At 42.7% G+C, this 17389-nt stretch overlaps 1 protein-coding gene across 7 annotated transcripts in view; it reads right to left on the minus strand.

Annotated features, from left to right (window-relative positions):
• Positions 1 to 17389, minus strand: part of gulp1a (GULP PTB domain containing engulfment adaptor 1a) — a 167374-nt gene that overhangs the window by 31859 nt on the left and 118126 nt on the right. Inside the window, exons 1-2 of one of the 7 annotated variants that reach the window (XM_045704529.1) lie at positions 1939 to 2175; positions 1652 to 1715 (exon numbers count right to left, since the gene is read on the minus strand). The exons of 2 other annotated variants lie outside the window; for them this stretch is intronic. Coding sequence is in view for 2 of the 5 variants with exons in the window: in XM_014164425.2 (XP_014019900.1) it covers positions 1142 to 1213 (72 nt within the window). In the remaining 3 variants the exon portion in view is untranslated. 4 more of the 7 variants (XM_045704530.1, XM_014164434.2, XM_014164425.2 and 1 more) reach the window with 4 other exon arrangements.

Here is a 17389-nt window from a genome sequence, read left to right on the forward strand (position 1 = left end):
CCTATAATGCCTACAACTACACCATTCCATTTTGAATACGTCGGGACTAAGATACACATGACCGACACTCAAGTGGAGTCACTATTTCAGCAGAATCATATCAGTCAACCCAATTCAAAGTAATAACTTTTCTTCTAAATGACTGACTGCAAAATATAATTATCCAGAGGCACAATTAAGTGCTAGCCTATATCTAACAGCAACCACTAAGGGAATATAGGGGAGCAGACTGCAATACCCTCTAACAGTGGATGTTTTCTTACTATAGTGTTGGACTGTGTATGCCTGGCTGTGATGTCACTCCTTATGATTGACAGAAGCTGTGTTTGCTCTTTTTAATGGCTTCCTGAGCTGGTGATTCACCCTGTCTTGGGAGAACCGTATCCCCAGTCTTAGCACAGAGTCTCAAACTTCCCCACTGCTATTTACCATCTGCAGTGCAACTGTGTGAGCATCGAGGTCAGGCATGTTTGAGCCCACGGTTGCGGTAATACACAGCCGTCTGGAGAATCAGGCAGTCTGAGTAATGCTTATTTTCACAGGCCGTTGCTCAGGTTTCAAATTCCCTGAGAGCATGCTTGTAACATAGCCTATAGCCGAGAGTGTTAGAGTGAGAAGGAATGGATTGCACCCGAGGAACGCCAAAGACCATAGTTCACAGTACGCTCACATGGACGAAAGCATCTGAAGAACCACTGATCCTCGGAGCACTTACAGTAGTGAATAAACACCATCAGGTCTGATAATCAAAGCAAATGGAACATAAATAATGCCACTTGACACTTTAGGGGCATGGTTAAACAGCAGATCAGTGTACAACACACAGTAAAAGTTATATTAGTTGGGAGCAAAGATGTGCAAACATATAAAGCTCAATGTTTGAAAGACTACAACAACAATCAATTCAATCTTTCAACACTAATAACATACCAGAATGTATGTATTTTGCATTACTGCTACATAATGAGGCAAACACTTATAAGCAAATGTTTCACTAAACGTGGCATAAACTCATTTATGAGGTTTATCATTGGCTATTTGCTCAGACAAACATGTCAGTTGCGCAACTCAACTCCAGTAACACAAACAGTTTGAATTTAGGTTGGGAAACAAACTTTTGGGAAACAAAAAATATACCTACTTTGACCCCAAGGAACAAGTAATCTCTCATGCCCAAAAAGCAATCCGCAAACAAAAAGCAGTGTGAAAACATGTGACACTTTATGGAAGAAAAAAAAAAGAGTTGAAAAACCCAAAAGTTTATGTCCCCTAGAAAAGCCTCTCTAGCAGCCGCTAATCTGAGCCATATGCATAGAAAGGCATCCAGCTTTTGACATGGGATGAAAACACGCACTGCAGTCCCCTAACATAATGCCACTCGGAAAACAACAATGCTTCTTTGTTTCTGCACTCGCTTTCACCCACTCTGGAATTTAGCTTGCTAAGCGCAACACGTTAGACATTGCCAAAACAATCTGTTTATTAATTTAACCCAACATTCCACAGTTGAATCAGCCGGGATCCTAAACCAAGCACAGCAATCCTTAACCCTGTTGCCAAGAGGAACGAAAATAAGAGAGTGGCTTTAGAGTGGTATTACAGAAACATGCAAAGACGACCAAGCAGCAGGACCAAAATAAAAGTGACTTACTTGCTTTGAAACCGTGTGGAATACTGAGAAGAAGGAAGTTCAAGCACAGTCTAATAGTTTTCAGCTGTGGACCAGATGGAGATACATTCAGGACTGTGGTAGAGGAGATGATGGGTTTGAAAAACTCCAACAAGGGCTTTTTTACAGAAACATGATAGCTGGATTTCAGAGTCAAAATACCTCCACCCACAATTTATGCAAAAGTTGTTTTTTTGCTAACTTTTCTGGGAGGATGTTAAAACAACGCCAGCAAAAATAACTGCTTTCTAAAGAAAGAGGAAACATACCAGAGGTGACCTATAACATTCCAGTGGTTTCAGTCCAAACTGCAAATCTCTTTGACTTATATCACTTTTGGAGAGACATGCCAATATCTTTTTGTCTTTCGATATTCAAATCACCATGTAATGCGCCTGAAAAGAAACCCTGAATCTATAAAAAAGCAAAAGAAAATGCTTCGTTTTGAGAATTGGCGAAGACAATATCCTGTGAAAAAGTGTTTCCACTGCGGCTGTAGAAATACTTGAGCGTAGGAACAGTGGATCCTAGCAGCTTGAACTGTGCTATACCTTTGTGAAATCTGACACTTCCATGTCTTATTCAACGCTTGGAGATGAACTGCTCATCAGGCAGAATAACACATCGCTGAAACTGACAAACAAACACCATTGACCAAAAACCATTGTGTTTCTTATTGGTGAGAGGTCCAGGTTATCTGACATTAGGGTCCTTATTCAATCAAAGCTGGTAACCAGGTTTCCTGGGATTCTTGCACAGCAAGTCAGGTTCGAAAACAAACCCAGTTTACAGTGTGAAACAAAAAGAAACAAAATTGCATGTTAAAAGCCTTCTCGCTCTTGGGAACAAAATGTTGGATTTGATCTACCCCCGAATCCTGTGTATTGGTTTTGATTGAATACAGGCCCCAAGGTGTTGCCATGTTTGTTTTGGCTGGGAGTTCCCAGGTCTCTGATTTCTGACTACCATTTAAAACAGGAAGAGACCTGTTCTCAGGATTCTGAGGTTCTGTTCACAATTTATTTTCCTAACGCTTTTCTCTGTTTCGCCCTCTATCATTTCATGTTTCGATCTTGTGTGGACAGCTGGGGTGAGGTAGAGTGTTAAAAGGTTTCGGCAGACATTTTCCAGATCTCAAAGTGGAGACCCTTCAACACATTGCAAAGTATAAGATCACGTATGGAAATAATTTACAGCCATTATTACAAATCCGCAGACACCAACGCACCTTTTCTGTAAAGTTAAAAGATCTCATGATTAACTGAACTTTTAGTGTCTCACCACATACCACATATCACACACCACATATCCCTGATACAGTCAAAAATACTGCATCTATGAGTAAAAATATAAATGACTATGACCCAAATAACATTTACTCCCAACACTACAGTATAAGACTTTTCACACTTTTTACCGGGACAAACAAATTAACATTTGTTGTATAATTTCACTGCAAGAAATTCATAATTTCAACAGGAGTTAATATTATATTATGCTACATGTGAGAGGTTATAGGCTTACAGTCAGTGTCCGTATTTCAGTTAGTATTCCATTTAACGATATGTTTTTAAATGAGGAATATTCTGTTTATTCATGGATACAGGGATACTCGTGAACGGGATATCAAAGTTGCATGTAAACATCTTATCCCGAATAAGACCTTAAGCGGGATATGAGCTACTATCTGGAATACTGTGCACATCTAAATTGGTAAGTATACCATCTAAACCGCTCTGAAATATATTTTACCTTACCAAAAATATTGTATTTTCAGCTGTTTGAATCTGGTGAACAAAACCAAAAGTAAAAGACAAAAACTCAACTTAAGAACAGGAAGCATAGAATAGTGCACAAAGAACAGATCTACCGCTTCTTAGACTTGCTTTCAATGAGAATGACAGACCTATAACACACATTTCTATGTGAATTTGGTCAGGTCGCCCAAAAAGTTATATATTGCAGCTTTAAGTACTGCCACATAGTGATGGTGGATACAGTTACATATCGGGATTCTTTTTTTTTGCGCTATATCGTATAGTTTTGAAAACATCACAATATTATTTTTGGACTAGTTGGCAGAAGTCTAGTATTTTTCTTCATAGCTTGTTCTCCATCGTCTTTTTAAATTGGGAGACAATTTGTTTTCACCACTTTTATTTCCATGACTGATCAAAATTCATTTTCTCTTGGCTGTCAATTGTCCTGCCGCAGCAGGAATATGGTGAGCAATATGTTTGGAACATCGAATCGCAATAAAATCACAGAACCAAAACGCAATACATATAGAATCATGAGAATCGCAAAGCATATCATATCGGCACCTAAGTATTGTGATAATATCGTATTGTGAGGTCCCTGGCAATTCCCAGCCCTACTGCCACAGCAGCATAACATTTGATTAACATCAATATCAGTCTGGTTGGCTGATACGCACACCAGAGAGAGGCAGAAAGACAGATCGGAGCGGCTACATCAATGACCCTCGCTCCAACCCAACTCCTTGTCTTCTTCAGTCGGCAGCAGCAAAACTAGTAGTCTAGACTCTAACCATCATATTCTAAAATATCCTGCAAACCACTAGCCAGCCAGCCATATATCTTGAGTTAGAAGATTATAAATATTATATTATGAAGTTATTATTTAAGGGCATTGAAGATAAATCAAAATCAGTAAAAACAAAACATTGAGCTGCTAACTATTACATTTACATCAATCATCAACATCAATGATCAGCTGATAGCCCACACTCTTTTCCCGACGTCAGTCATGAACTTAAGAGGCACGGTAAATAGCTTGCTTACAGTTTGTGAAGAGTGAGTGTGTTGTCATAGATACAAATAGGCCTATGCTCCAAAATGTATTTATTTTTGCTACAGAGGCAATTGGTATGTTACGCGTTTCGAGATATGAATTATGAAAGTCGTTTTGGGGGTGCCCTTTTTCAGTTTGAGGACCTGCCCCCTGAAAGGTCTGTGGACGGCCCTGTAAGACACGGTCTCGCTTTCTAGACAGCTCGAAAGGCCAGAGTGTCTAAGTCGAAGTGTGAGTCGTGTGACTGGCGAATAAACAATATACATTTTTATAAAGACCGGAAATGTCAGCTGAGTCTAATTCTAGAGTGCAAACAATGTTTTGGTTATGAGAGGCCAGTTGTCAGGAAACCCATTGATACACTCACTCGGTCATCACACGTTGCATGGCCATGACGTCAACCGCAGGTACAACAATAAAACACACTCACCATCTGTTTACACTTTGGTTTACCACAGACATGGGAGACATTTCGTGAACTGCAGATATATTTTGGTTGAGCAGTTTCCGTTGTACAATACTCTACTACACCAAGAAAGCAAACAAACATGTTTTTATACTCTTATACAGGAACCTGTGTACATATTTTCCACATAAACTGACCAGGAGCATTTGGGCTTTGATTTTGTTTTCCGCCCCCCAGTCTAAGTCTTCCACATAAGTCAACAAAGCCAGCCCTTTCCTGAAAACTGCAAGCACATCTTTGAGGTAAGGCTTCAGCTGTTTCAGCTGAGCATTTGTTTTCAACCATGGTGCGCTACAGGGCAGGAAAGGTTGTGTTAGGTCTTCATGTCACAGTCACAAACTAGAGCACACAAAGCAGAAAAAGGAAAGCTAGCTTATAGTCACGCGGTCTTTCTAACTATAGTTTTAGATAGATGGAGGCTATGCTCCTTGAAAAACATGTCCTTAAATAAAGCAAACAAAATGAAAGTATAAATATTAGGAGGGAGAACATTTTTGACAGCTGAGCCAACTGTTGATTCTGTTCAATTGTACAAAATGTATTGAAATCAAACTTCATAGACAATGATATTGTGCATACAGACAAGCTGTGGCCCATTATGTATGCGTGGTCCTGCAAACTCAAATATCTGCAGTCTTCTTCGCAACGCAAACCAACACTAGTCCTTCGCAACGCATACCAACACTAGTCCTTCGCAACGCATACCAACACTAGTCCTTCGCAACGCATACCAACACTAGTCCTTCGCAACGCATACCAACACTAGTCCTTCGCAACGCATACCAACACTAGTCCTTCGCAACGCATACCAACACTAGTCCTTCGCAACGCATACCAACACTAGTCCTCTGCAATGCATACCAACACTAGTCCTCTGCAACGCATACCAACACTAGTCCTCTGCACATGTCAGAGTTACTCAAATAATATGCTGTGTCAGGTATTATTGCAGTGGTGGAAAAAGTACCCAATTGTCATACTTAAGTAAAAGTAAAGATACCTTAAAAGATAATGACTCAAGTAAAAGTGAAAGTCACCCAGTAAAATACTACTTGAGTAAAAGTCTAAAAGTATTTGGTTTTAAATGTACTTAAGTACAAAAGTAAATGTAATCTCTAAAATATTGTTAAGTATCAAAAGTCAAAGTATAAGTATAAATCATTTCAAATTCCTTATAATAAGAAAACCAGATGGCACGATTTTCTTTATTTATGAATATCCAGGGGCACACTTCAACACTCAGACGTCATTTACAAACAAAGCACTTGTGTTTAGTGAATCTGCCAGATCAGAGGCAGTAGGGATGACAGGGGATGTTCTCTTGATTAGTGCACAAATTAGACAATTTCCTGCTAAGCATTCAAAATGGAACTAGTACTTTTGGGTGTCAGGGAAAATGTATGGAGTAAAAAGTAAAAGTAGTCAAAAATATAAATAGTAAAGTACAGATGCCCCAAAAACTACTTAAGTAGTACTTTAAAGTATTTGTACTTAAGTACTTTTCACCACTGTTTTATTGTCTAGATAGAAACTAGAAAACACTAATTTATCCAACGGTCACTAGGGATTTGGCTGCATCTCCCTCCAACAATAAAATATGACAGCCAATCAGATAGAGTCATCCACTTCCCTGGGCCAATTCCCAAGCAGCATAAGCAGTCCTGAATGCTCGGAACAACAACTGGTTTCCCCCACATCCAAAACATCTTATGGTTAATGGCAAAACCACCATCTGCTGGGACTGTCTTATTTTATCAATACACAGCTGTTGTGTCCAAAGCTTTAGGCTAATCCACCACTTCCAGAACAGTGAAATTGAATGTAGGCCTGCATACAGAATTCTCAGAGAATGTTAGTGTCCATTACATGGAGTTGATGTAGCAGAGGGTTTATCGGCTGCTATTTCTTGATGGAATAATTTGTCTAGCTGGCTGCTCTGCTATGGAACATAATGAGGGAGGAATGTGAGAGAAGTAAACACTGTGAGGAGGAAACCTAATTGGCAATTAGCAGTAGTTTAGGAGGGAACCCTGGACTGGAGGTGAACCAAATGCGGGGAGAGGACATTTTCATCTATCGCAGTGTCATTATAATGGGTTTGATCGACCCTTTGCCCAAGATGGGAACAGAACTGTGAAAATAGCGCCAGAGGGGAGGGCTGCTGTTTTAACCAACCATACTATTTTGTTTGTTTTTCCGCATTGTTCGTAACTTGTTTTGTACATAATGTTGCTGCTACCGTCTCTTATGACCGAAAAGAGCTTCAAGACATCAGAACTGGGAATACTCACCTCAAATTGGACGAAGAGTTCTTCTTTAATGAGTCGGACGGGAGGGATACACTACTATAGACACCAGACCAGGCCCAGATCCCCGTGACTCGCTGGAAAAGGAAACAGAGGTTTCGCGGAAGGAGATCAGGGTGCCTTGTGAGGATCAGGCGACGAGTGTCTAATCTGCCCTTTCCATGCATCCCGCTAGCTAACGTTCAGTCGCTGGAAAATAAATGGAACGAACTGAAAGCACGTATATCATACCAACAGGACATTAAAAACTGCAATATCTCATGTTTCACCGAGTCGTAGCTGAACGGCGACATTAAGAACATACAACTGGCGGGTTATACACTCTATCGGCAGGACAGACAGCAGCCTCTGGTAAGACACGGGGCTGGGGCCTTTACATATTTGCAAACAATAGCTGGTGCACGATATCTAAGGAAGTCTCAAGGTTTTGCTAGCCTGAGGTAGAGTATCTCATGATAAGCTGTAGACCACACTGTCACGGGTGTCGTAATGTAAAGACCAAGGCGCGGCGGGTTGCGTGCTCAACATAATATTTATTATAAAGAACACGAAAAAACAATAAACAAAGAACGACAGGAACAGTCTTGCAGCCTAACTAAAAGCAGTGCAAAAACAACTACCCACAAAGAGACAGGTGAAAACAAGCTCCCTAAGTATGACTCCCAATCAGGAACAACGATGTACAGCTGTTCCTGATTGAGAGCCACACCAGGCCAACAAAGAAATACAAAATCTAGAAAACCTAGAAACCCAAAACAAGAACATACACCAAAAACCCCGGAACACATAAATACAATACCCCTCTACATACACATAACCCCCGAACCATATAAAACAAATACCCTCTGCCACGTCCTGACCAAACTACCATAACCAATAACCCCCATACTGGTCAGGACGTGACAGTACCCCCCCAAAGGTGCAGACCCCGGATGCACCTCACAACAAAACCCCCAAAAAGAAACCCCTAACTAAAGGGAGGGAAGGGAGGGTGGCTTCCGTCACCGACGGCTCCTGTGCTATACCCCCCTCCCCAAACCTCCTACAATGGAGGTGGCTCCGGCTCAGGCCTCAGTCCCCTACCTGACCCATCCACCCCCACTGAAATCCTCTGCCTGAGGCCATTCACTAATGACCCTGGACTGTACGGCGACTCTGGGAGCTCCGGACTGTAGGCAGACTCACTCGGTGCTGGGCTGTAGGCAGACTCACTCGGTGCCGGGCTGTAGGCAGACTCACTCGGTGCCGGGCTGTAGGCCGTCTCATTTGGTTCCGGACTGTACACTGTTACCGGATACTCTGGACTGGACACTGTTGCCGGATACTCTGGACTGGACACTGTTGCCGGATACTCTGGACTGGACACTGTTGCCGGACACTCTGGACTGGACACTGTTGCCGGACACTCTGGACTGGACACTGTTGCCGGACACTCTGGACTGGACACTGTTGTCGGAAGCTTGAGGCTGAGCTGACGCACTGGAAGCCTAATGCGTGGGGCTGGTAGTGGAGCTACCAGACTGGAGACACGCGCTTTAAGGCTAGTGCGAGGAGCGGGAACAGGCTGAGTTGGACTGGGCTGACGCACTGGAGGCCTGGTGCGTGGTGCTGGTACTGGATATACCAGGCCGTGGAGATGCACTGGCGGTCTCGATCGCACCTCCTGCACAACCCGTCCTGGCTGGATGGAACTAGTAGCCCTGTACGAGCGGAGTGCTGGTACAGGGCGAACTGGGCTGTGCAGGGGCCTGATGGTTGCCGTGTGTAGAGCGGGCGTAGGGTAGCCTGGACCTAGGAGGCGCACCGGTGACCTGATGCGCTGTGCAGGCATCCTCCTACCAGGCTGGATGCCCACTCTAGCATGGCACTTGCGAGGGGCTGGGATCACTCACACCGGACTGTGCGTGCGTATGGGCGAGATCGTGCGCACTTCTGCATACCTCGGCGCCCACCACTCCATACGATCCTCACAATAAGCACGGGGAGCTGGCTTAGGGCTCACCCTTGGCCCAGCCAAACTACCCATGTGCCCCCCCAAAAAAATTATTGGGGGTGCCTCTCCGGCTTCCTCGCCAGCCGTGTTCCCCGGTAGCGTTCCCGGTCCTCACCAGACTTCCTCCATGGGCCCTCTCCGGCCAGAATCTGCTCCCACGTCCAAAACTCCCGACAGTCCATATAATTGTCCATATAATTCTCCCTTTGTTCCCTTCTCCGCTGCTTGGTCCGTGGTTGGTGGGTAGTTCTGTCACGGGTGTCGTAATGTAAAGACCAAGGCGCAGCGGGTTGCGTGCTCAACATTATATTTATTATAAAGAACACAAAAAACAATAAACAAAGAACGACAGGAACAGTTTTGCAGCCTAACTAAAAGCAGTGCAAAAACAACTACCCACAAAGAGACAGGTGAAAACAAGCTCCCTAAGTATGACTCCCAATCAGGAACAACGATGTACAGCTGTTCCTGATTGAGAGCCACACCAGGCCAACAAAGAAATATAAAACCTAGAAAACCTAGAAACCCAAAACAAGAACATACACCAAAAACCCCGGAACACATAAATACAATACCCCTCTACATACACATAACCCCCGAACCATATAAAACAAATACCCTCTGCCATGTCCTGACCAAACTACCATAACCAATAACCCCTATACTGGTCAGGACGTGACACTATCTACCTAGAGAGTTTTCATCTGTATTTTTCGAAGCTGTCCACATACCACCACAGACCGAGGCTAGCACTAAAACCGCACTCAATGAGCTGTATTCCGCCATAAGCAAACAGGAAAACGCTCATCCAGGGACGGCGCTCCTAGTGGCCGGGGACTTTAATGCAGGGAAACTTAAATCTGTTTTACCTAATTTCAATCAGCATGTTAAATGTGCAGAGGGAGAAAATTCTAGACCACCTTTACTCCACACACAGAGACGTGTACAAAGCTGTCCCTCGCCCTCCATTTGGCAAAACTGACCATAACTCTATCCTCCTGCTTCCTGCTTACAAGCAAAAATTAAAGCAGGACGCACCACTGACTCAATCTATAAAAAGTGGTCAGATGAAGCAGATCTTAAACTACAGGACTGTTTTGCTAGCACAGACTGGAATATGTTCCTGGATTCTTCCGATGGCATTGAGGAGCCACCACATCAGTCACTGGCTTTATCAATAAGTGCATCGAGGACGTCGTCCCCACAGTGACTGTACGTATATACCCCAACCAGAAGCCATGGATTACAGGCAACATTCGCAATGAGCTAAAAGCTAGAGCTGCCGCTTTCAAGGAGTGGGATTCAAACCCGGAAGCTTATAAGAAATCCCGCTATGCCCTACGACGAACCATCAAACAGGCAAAGCGTCAATACAGGACTAAGACCAAATCATACTACACCAGCTCCAACGCTCATCAGATGTGGCAGGGCATGCAAACTATTACAGACTACAAAAGGAAGCACAGCCGAGAGCTGCCCAGTGACACGAGCCTACGCTAAATAAATGATATGCTCGCATCAAGGCAAGTAACACTGAAACATGCATGAGAGCATAAACTGTTCCGAACAACTGTGTGATCACGCTCTCCGCAGCCGATGTGAGTAAGACCTTTAAACAGGACAACATTCAAAAGGCCGCTGGGCCAGACGAATTACCAGGACGTGTACTCTGAGCATGCGCTGACCAACTGGCAAGTGTCTTCACTGACATGTTCAACCTCTTCCTGTCTGAGTCTGTAATACCAACATGTTTCAAGCAGACCACATTTACATTACATTTACATTTTAGTCATTTATAAGACGCTCTTATCCAGAGCGACTTACAGTAGTGAATGCATACATTTCATTTCCATGCATTTTTTGTTGTTGTTGTACTGAATAGCATAGTCCCTGTGCCCAAGAACAATAAGGTAACCTGCCTAAATGACTACTGACCCGTAGAACTCACGTCTGTAACCATGAAATGCTCTGAAAGGCTGGTCATGGCTCACATCAACACCATTATCCCAGAAAACCTAGACTCACTCCAATTTGCATAACGCACCAACAGATCCACAGATGATGCAATCTCTATTGCACTCCACACTGCCCTTTCCCACATGGACAAAATTAACACTTTTGTGAGAATGCTATTCATTGACAACAGCTCAGCATTCAACACCATAGTGCCCTCAAAGCACATCACTAAGCTAAGGACCCTGGGACTAAACCCCTCCCTCTGCAACTGGATCCTGGACTTCCTGACGGCCTGCCCCTAGGTGGTAAGGTTAGGGAACAACACATCTGCCACATTGATCCTCAACATGGGGGCCCCTCAGGGGTGCGTGCTCAGTCCCTTCCTGTACTCCCTGTTCACGCATGACTGCACGGCCAGGCACAACTCCAACACCATCATTAAGTTTGCTGATGACACAACAGTGCTAGGCCTGATCACCGACAACGATGAGACAGCCTACAGGGAGGAGGTCAGAGATCTGACCTTGTGGTTCAAGGACATCAACCTCTCCCTCAACGTGATCAAGTCAAAGGAGATGATTGTGGACTACAGGAAAAGGAGGACCGAGCACGCCCACATTCTCATCGACGGGGCTGTAGTGGAGCAGGTTGAGAGCTTCAAGTTCCTTGGTGTCCACATCACCAACAAACTAACATGGTCCAAACCCCAAGACAGTCGTGAAGAGGGCACGACAAAACCTATTCCCCCTCAGGAGACTGAAAAGATTTGGCACGGGTCATCAGATCCTCAAAAGGTTCCACAGCTGCAACATCAAGAGCATCCTGACGGGTTGTATCACTGCCTGGTATGGCAACTGCTCGGCCTCCGACCGCAAGGCACTACAGAGGGTAGTGAGTACGGCCCAGTACATCACCGGGGCCAAGCTTCCTGCCATCCAGGGCCTCTATACCAGGTGGTGTCAGAGGAAGGCCCTAAAAATTGTCAAAGACTCCAGCCACCCTAGTCATAGACTGTTCTCTCTAATACCGCATGGCAAGTGGTACCGGAGCGCCAAGTCTAGGTCCAAGAGGCTTCTAAACAGCTTCTACCCCCAAGCCATAAGACTCCTGAACAGCTAATCAAATGGCTACCCAGACTATTTGCATTGCCCCCCCATTTCTATGCTGCTGCTACTCTCTGTTATTATCTATGCATAGTCACTTTAATAACTCTACCTACATGTACATATTGCCTCAATTACCTCGACACCGGTGCCCCCGCACATTGACTCTGTACCGGTACCCCTGTATATAGCCCCGCTATTGATATTTACCGCTGCTCTTTAATTATTAGTTATTCTTATCTCTTACTTTTTTGGGGGTATTTTCTTAAAACTGCATTGTTTTAAGGGCTTGTAAGTAAGCATTTCACAGTAAGATCTACAACTGTTGTATTCAGCGCATGTGACAAATCCAATTTCATTTGAATTGATTTGAACTTCTGTAGTCTTAAATTTGTAACTGTGTTACTTTGTATATATGTGGTATTATGCATTAACGAAAACAAAGGGTGATCTCTTTCAGAAATTAGGAAATGAGTTTCACCTTTTATCTGAGCTGTGTTTACACAGGCAGTCCAATTCAGAGCTGATCTGATTAGTCAAAAGACCAATTAGTGAAAAGAATACCAGAATTCAACTGCCTGTGTACAAGCAGCCAGAGAGATCCATTGATGTCACTCTCAATGTAGCTGTTGCTTTCACACTGCTTTGATCAGGGTTTGATCTTATCCACAGAGAGCCAGTGTGGGTGCAGGCATTTGTTCCAACTAAGCAGTTACACACCTGATTAAAAATACACCGGCCCTCTGCAAATAAATATAAGTCATCGAGTAGTATCAAAAGTTTGCCCAACAGGAGTTTTTATGAAGTTCTCAGATATTCCTCAGAAAATAACAGATGTCTTCAGGGTATGTCAAGAGTTTGAAGGCTTTCAGAAGGTCACAGTTTTGTATCTTCTTGGAATCCTATCTCATATTTATTTTCAGAGATCATATCTACCACCACTCACCATAACAATTTGAAAGGTTTCACTTTGGATGGTGTATGAATACACCCATTTACTACTAAGGCACAGACGTCCTTTCTAACTCAGTTGTCGGGGAGGAAGGGAACCTCTCGGGGATTTCACCATGAGGCCAATGGTGACTTTAAAACAGTTACAGAGTTTAATGGCTGTGATAGGATAAAATTGAGGATGGATCAACAACATTGTATTTACTCCACAATACTAACCTAAATGACAAAAGAAAGTAAAACTGTATTTTGGGGTTAAAATTCATGGAAAATACATTTTCAATGAATTTTTGCCCAGTGTGTTGTTGCATTGTTGCTCATTATACCGTAAATCAATTAGTATTTCTATAAATTCCTTATATTACACTGTTAGTATCAAAGTTATGAAAAGTCCTGGCATGTGTTGACTTTTCCATTATAAAAATAAATCACAGCTGTGTTTTCTTTGCACTCCTCTGTCCTTGAGCAAAAAAAATATGAAACCACATCGCAGAGAAAATTATTCAAGTAGTCTCACCTACAGTACTGTATATGTCTGACTACCAGAGATAAATTAAAAGCGGACATTTGACAATCAGTAAAGCAACATATAGGACTGACAAATAGTGTTTCAAAGCTACACAGGAGAGTAGAAAACAGAGGACATTGAAAAACAGCTTCAATATCAGAGAAATATAATGATCAAAAGAATACATTGAAATCTATCAACATATAACTAATACCTTAAGAGAGAAGTGGAAAATATGTGGGAAAAATGCTTCTCACATCCCAAGGTTACTCTATGACTCCTGCCAATCATTATTATACTCCCATTTACTGTGTGATCTGAATAGCATCCCTTCAATTAACTTAGTAAAATCTATAAAAAAATCATCAACTAACAAATCCTCATAATTTTATCATTATTTAACAAGGCAAGTCAGTTAAGAACAAATTCTTATTTTCAATGACGACCTAGGAACAGTGGGTTAACTGCCTTGTTCAGGGGCAGAACTACAGATTTTTACCTTGTCAGCTCGGGGATTTGATTTTGCAACCTATTGGTTACTAGTCCAACGCTCTAACCACTAGGCTACCTGCCACCCCGTCACATTAGACTGTTCCATGATATCATACTGTAACGCAATATCAATGTACAACAACCTGGCACAGAAAAAGGGTAACTCAACACAAGTCTAGAGTTGATACAAAAAGTCAAACAAATCACACAAACAGAGAGAATTATTAATTGGGAGTAAAGAGTTAAACAGTTATTAGGCCATCGACATTCCAGAAAGCACTGTCCACCTGATACAGTAAGTCAATGGGGGGGAGGGGGGATTGAGTCACTGTAAAAAAAAAAAAATGCAATTGAAAAATAGATGTAGATTCTTTTTTAAGTCTTGCTCAATGGGGACATTTGAATCTTGGAAACAGAAAGTGGAAACAGCTGACAAAGCACACCATTTCTGGAAAGGCATGTCAACTTCTCTGAAATGTTTGAACAAAATGACCTAATCTGTCAAGGGTCATTGTCTGGGAGCCCTGATAAACTGAATGCTTCCCTTGTATCTTGCTTCAGCTTCATCACGAAATCCACAGATAGTTTCCCCTCAACCCCCACAGTCAAGCGTCTTAGAAAATGTATTCAACAAGGTCAGATATTCTGCAGAGTAATTTTGGTAACAATTGATTGACATTGTTACTTTTTGCTGACATAGTGATTAACTCCAAGCTTAATTCACATTCTATCAAGTTTCCAACTTACACTGCCTTAGGACCTCTGGGTACAAACTGTGGGACACATTGTATTTGACACTTGTGCTAAAAAGTTTCTGCACATTTACCTTGACGTTGCATGACAGGAACATTTAGTTATTAACCCCCATAAACTTTCCTAATGGTCTTAAAATCTCAAAATTGGACGCAAGTTGCTTGATATAACAACAGTGATGTGGAAATCACTTATTAAATTATATATGTCAGTGCCACTTTCTCCCCAAGGCTTAAATAACACATTCTAGATTGGATGATTGCCATGATTATACCTGACAGGATTTTAATATGTTCTACTTTGTAGTTGATAATGCGTATTCATAGAATTCTATGCATTCAAGTGCTTCAAGTGAGTGTAAAGAGACGGCCCACTTTCAATATGTCAAAGTAATATCTGATGAAGACGAAGAGGGTTCAGCAGGAAAAGAGGTTAGAGGTAACACATCTTTGCATTAGTTGAATGGAGCCTTGCTTTATAGAGAACAGTATCTAATTAGATGCTTTGTTAGATTATCAAACATGCCTTCATCATAAAACACCTTTCATCCTATTCTAATATTTACATATGAAAAATGTGGGCCTACCTTGCTGCTGAGGTTGGCCAGTATTCTTGAACAAATTTAAAAAATATTCATTCAATGAGTATATTTGAGGAGTAAAGGTTTGCCAGATAGTTTTTTGTTGTTGTTGCTGTCAATAATGCAAGCTGAACACTCCATTTTGTCTTCTTCATACATTGTTTTGGACCAAAATGTGTGTAGGTTGGCACTAAATAGACATGCACAAACACAGAAATGTTGGTTTTCTCATGTGGTGACATCATCATGTTTATAGAGTTTGAGGAAGTAGAGGGTGGGCTGTGTATAATCACTACAGACCCATTTCACAAGAGCCATCGCACAACCACACACATAGCTGGAAAAACACTAATCTCCACTTGCTCCCTTCATTTCCTGTCGTTAGAAAACCCAGCACCCCCTTCCATACACACACTCTCCCTCGTACACACACACACTGTTGAAACTATTCATCTGCACCACATAGTGCAACTTTTGATTTCAATCCATTGACCCATCTTCATATTAACCCGTCCCCCACAGTCAGACAAACATATTTGCAAGAGGGGGTGTAGCAATTGCTAAGATTTATTTGGGGGTTTGCATTTAGCCTATTGCTTCTCAATGGGATCTAATGAGTGTGCCAATTCCATATAGGATTTTAAAAAATCATCAACTTAACCTATTTGGGAGCCTTTTATTAAGCACATTAGCATTGCAGATTTGCCTGTGTAGTCATTGGAAATCCGATTACCTCCCGCTGATGCATTACATGGAGTCCCAAAGCTGTGGGAGCACTGCATGCAGGCAAGCAGGCAGGCAGGCAAGGTGTTGTTCACCATATCCTAGTAGTATATACTGTGCTGTGCTCTGGACACCATATGTGAATTGATTGCCCCCCATCTATCTTCAGAGCTCGTGCTGCTAGGTGACCTAAACTGGGACATGCTTAACACCCCAGCCATCCTACAACCTAAGCTTGATGCCCTCAATCTCACACAAATTATCAATGAACCTACCAGGTACCACCCCAAAGCCGTAAACACGGGCACCCTCATAGATATCATCGTAACCAACTTGCCCTCTAAATACACCTCTGCTGTTTTCAACCAAGATCTCAGCGATCACTGCCTCATTGCCTGTATCCGTAATGGGTCAGCGGTCAAACGACCTCCACTCATCACTGTCAAACGCTCCCTGAAACACTTCAGTGAGCAGGCCTTTCTAATCGACCTGGCCTGGGTATCCTGGAAGGATATTGACCTCATCCCTTCAGTAGAGGATGCCTGGTTAATGTTTTTTAAATGCCTTACTCACCATCTTAAATAAGCATGGCCCATTCAAGAAATTTAGAACCAGGAACAGATATAGCCCTTGGTTCTCTCCAGACTTGACTGCCCTTAACCAACACAAAAACATCCTGTGGCGTTCTGCATTAGCATCGAACAGCCCCCGTGATATGCAACTTTTCAGGGAAGTTAGAAACCAATATACACAGGCAGTGTATACACAGGCAACACAAACTAAAAAAAGGTCTGGGACAATGTAAAGTCCTTGGAGAATAAGAGCACCTCCTCCCAGCTGCCAAATGCACTGAGGATAGGAAACTCTGTCACCACCGATAAATCCACTAGAATTGAGAATGACAATAAGCATTTTTCTACGGCTGGCCATGCTTTCCATCTGGCTACCCCTACGCCGGTCAACAGCACTGCATCCCCCACAGCAACTCGCCCAAGCCTTCCCCATTTCTCATTCTCCCAAATCCAGTCAGCTGATGTTCTGAAAGAGCTGGAAAATCTGGACCCCTAAAAATCAG

This window comes from Salmo salar, chromosome ssa21 (genome assembly GCF_905237065.1).
Source record: "Salmo salar chromosome ssa21, Ssal_v3.1, whole genome shotgun sequence".
In the NCBI taxonomy this organism is placed as follows: domain Eukaryota; kingdom Metazoa; phylum Chordata; class Actinopteri; order Salmoniformes; family Salmonidae; genus Salmo; species Salmo salar.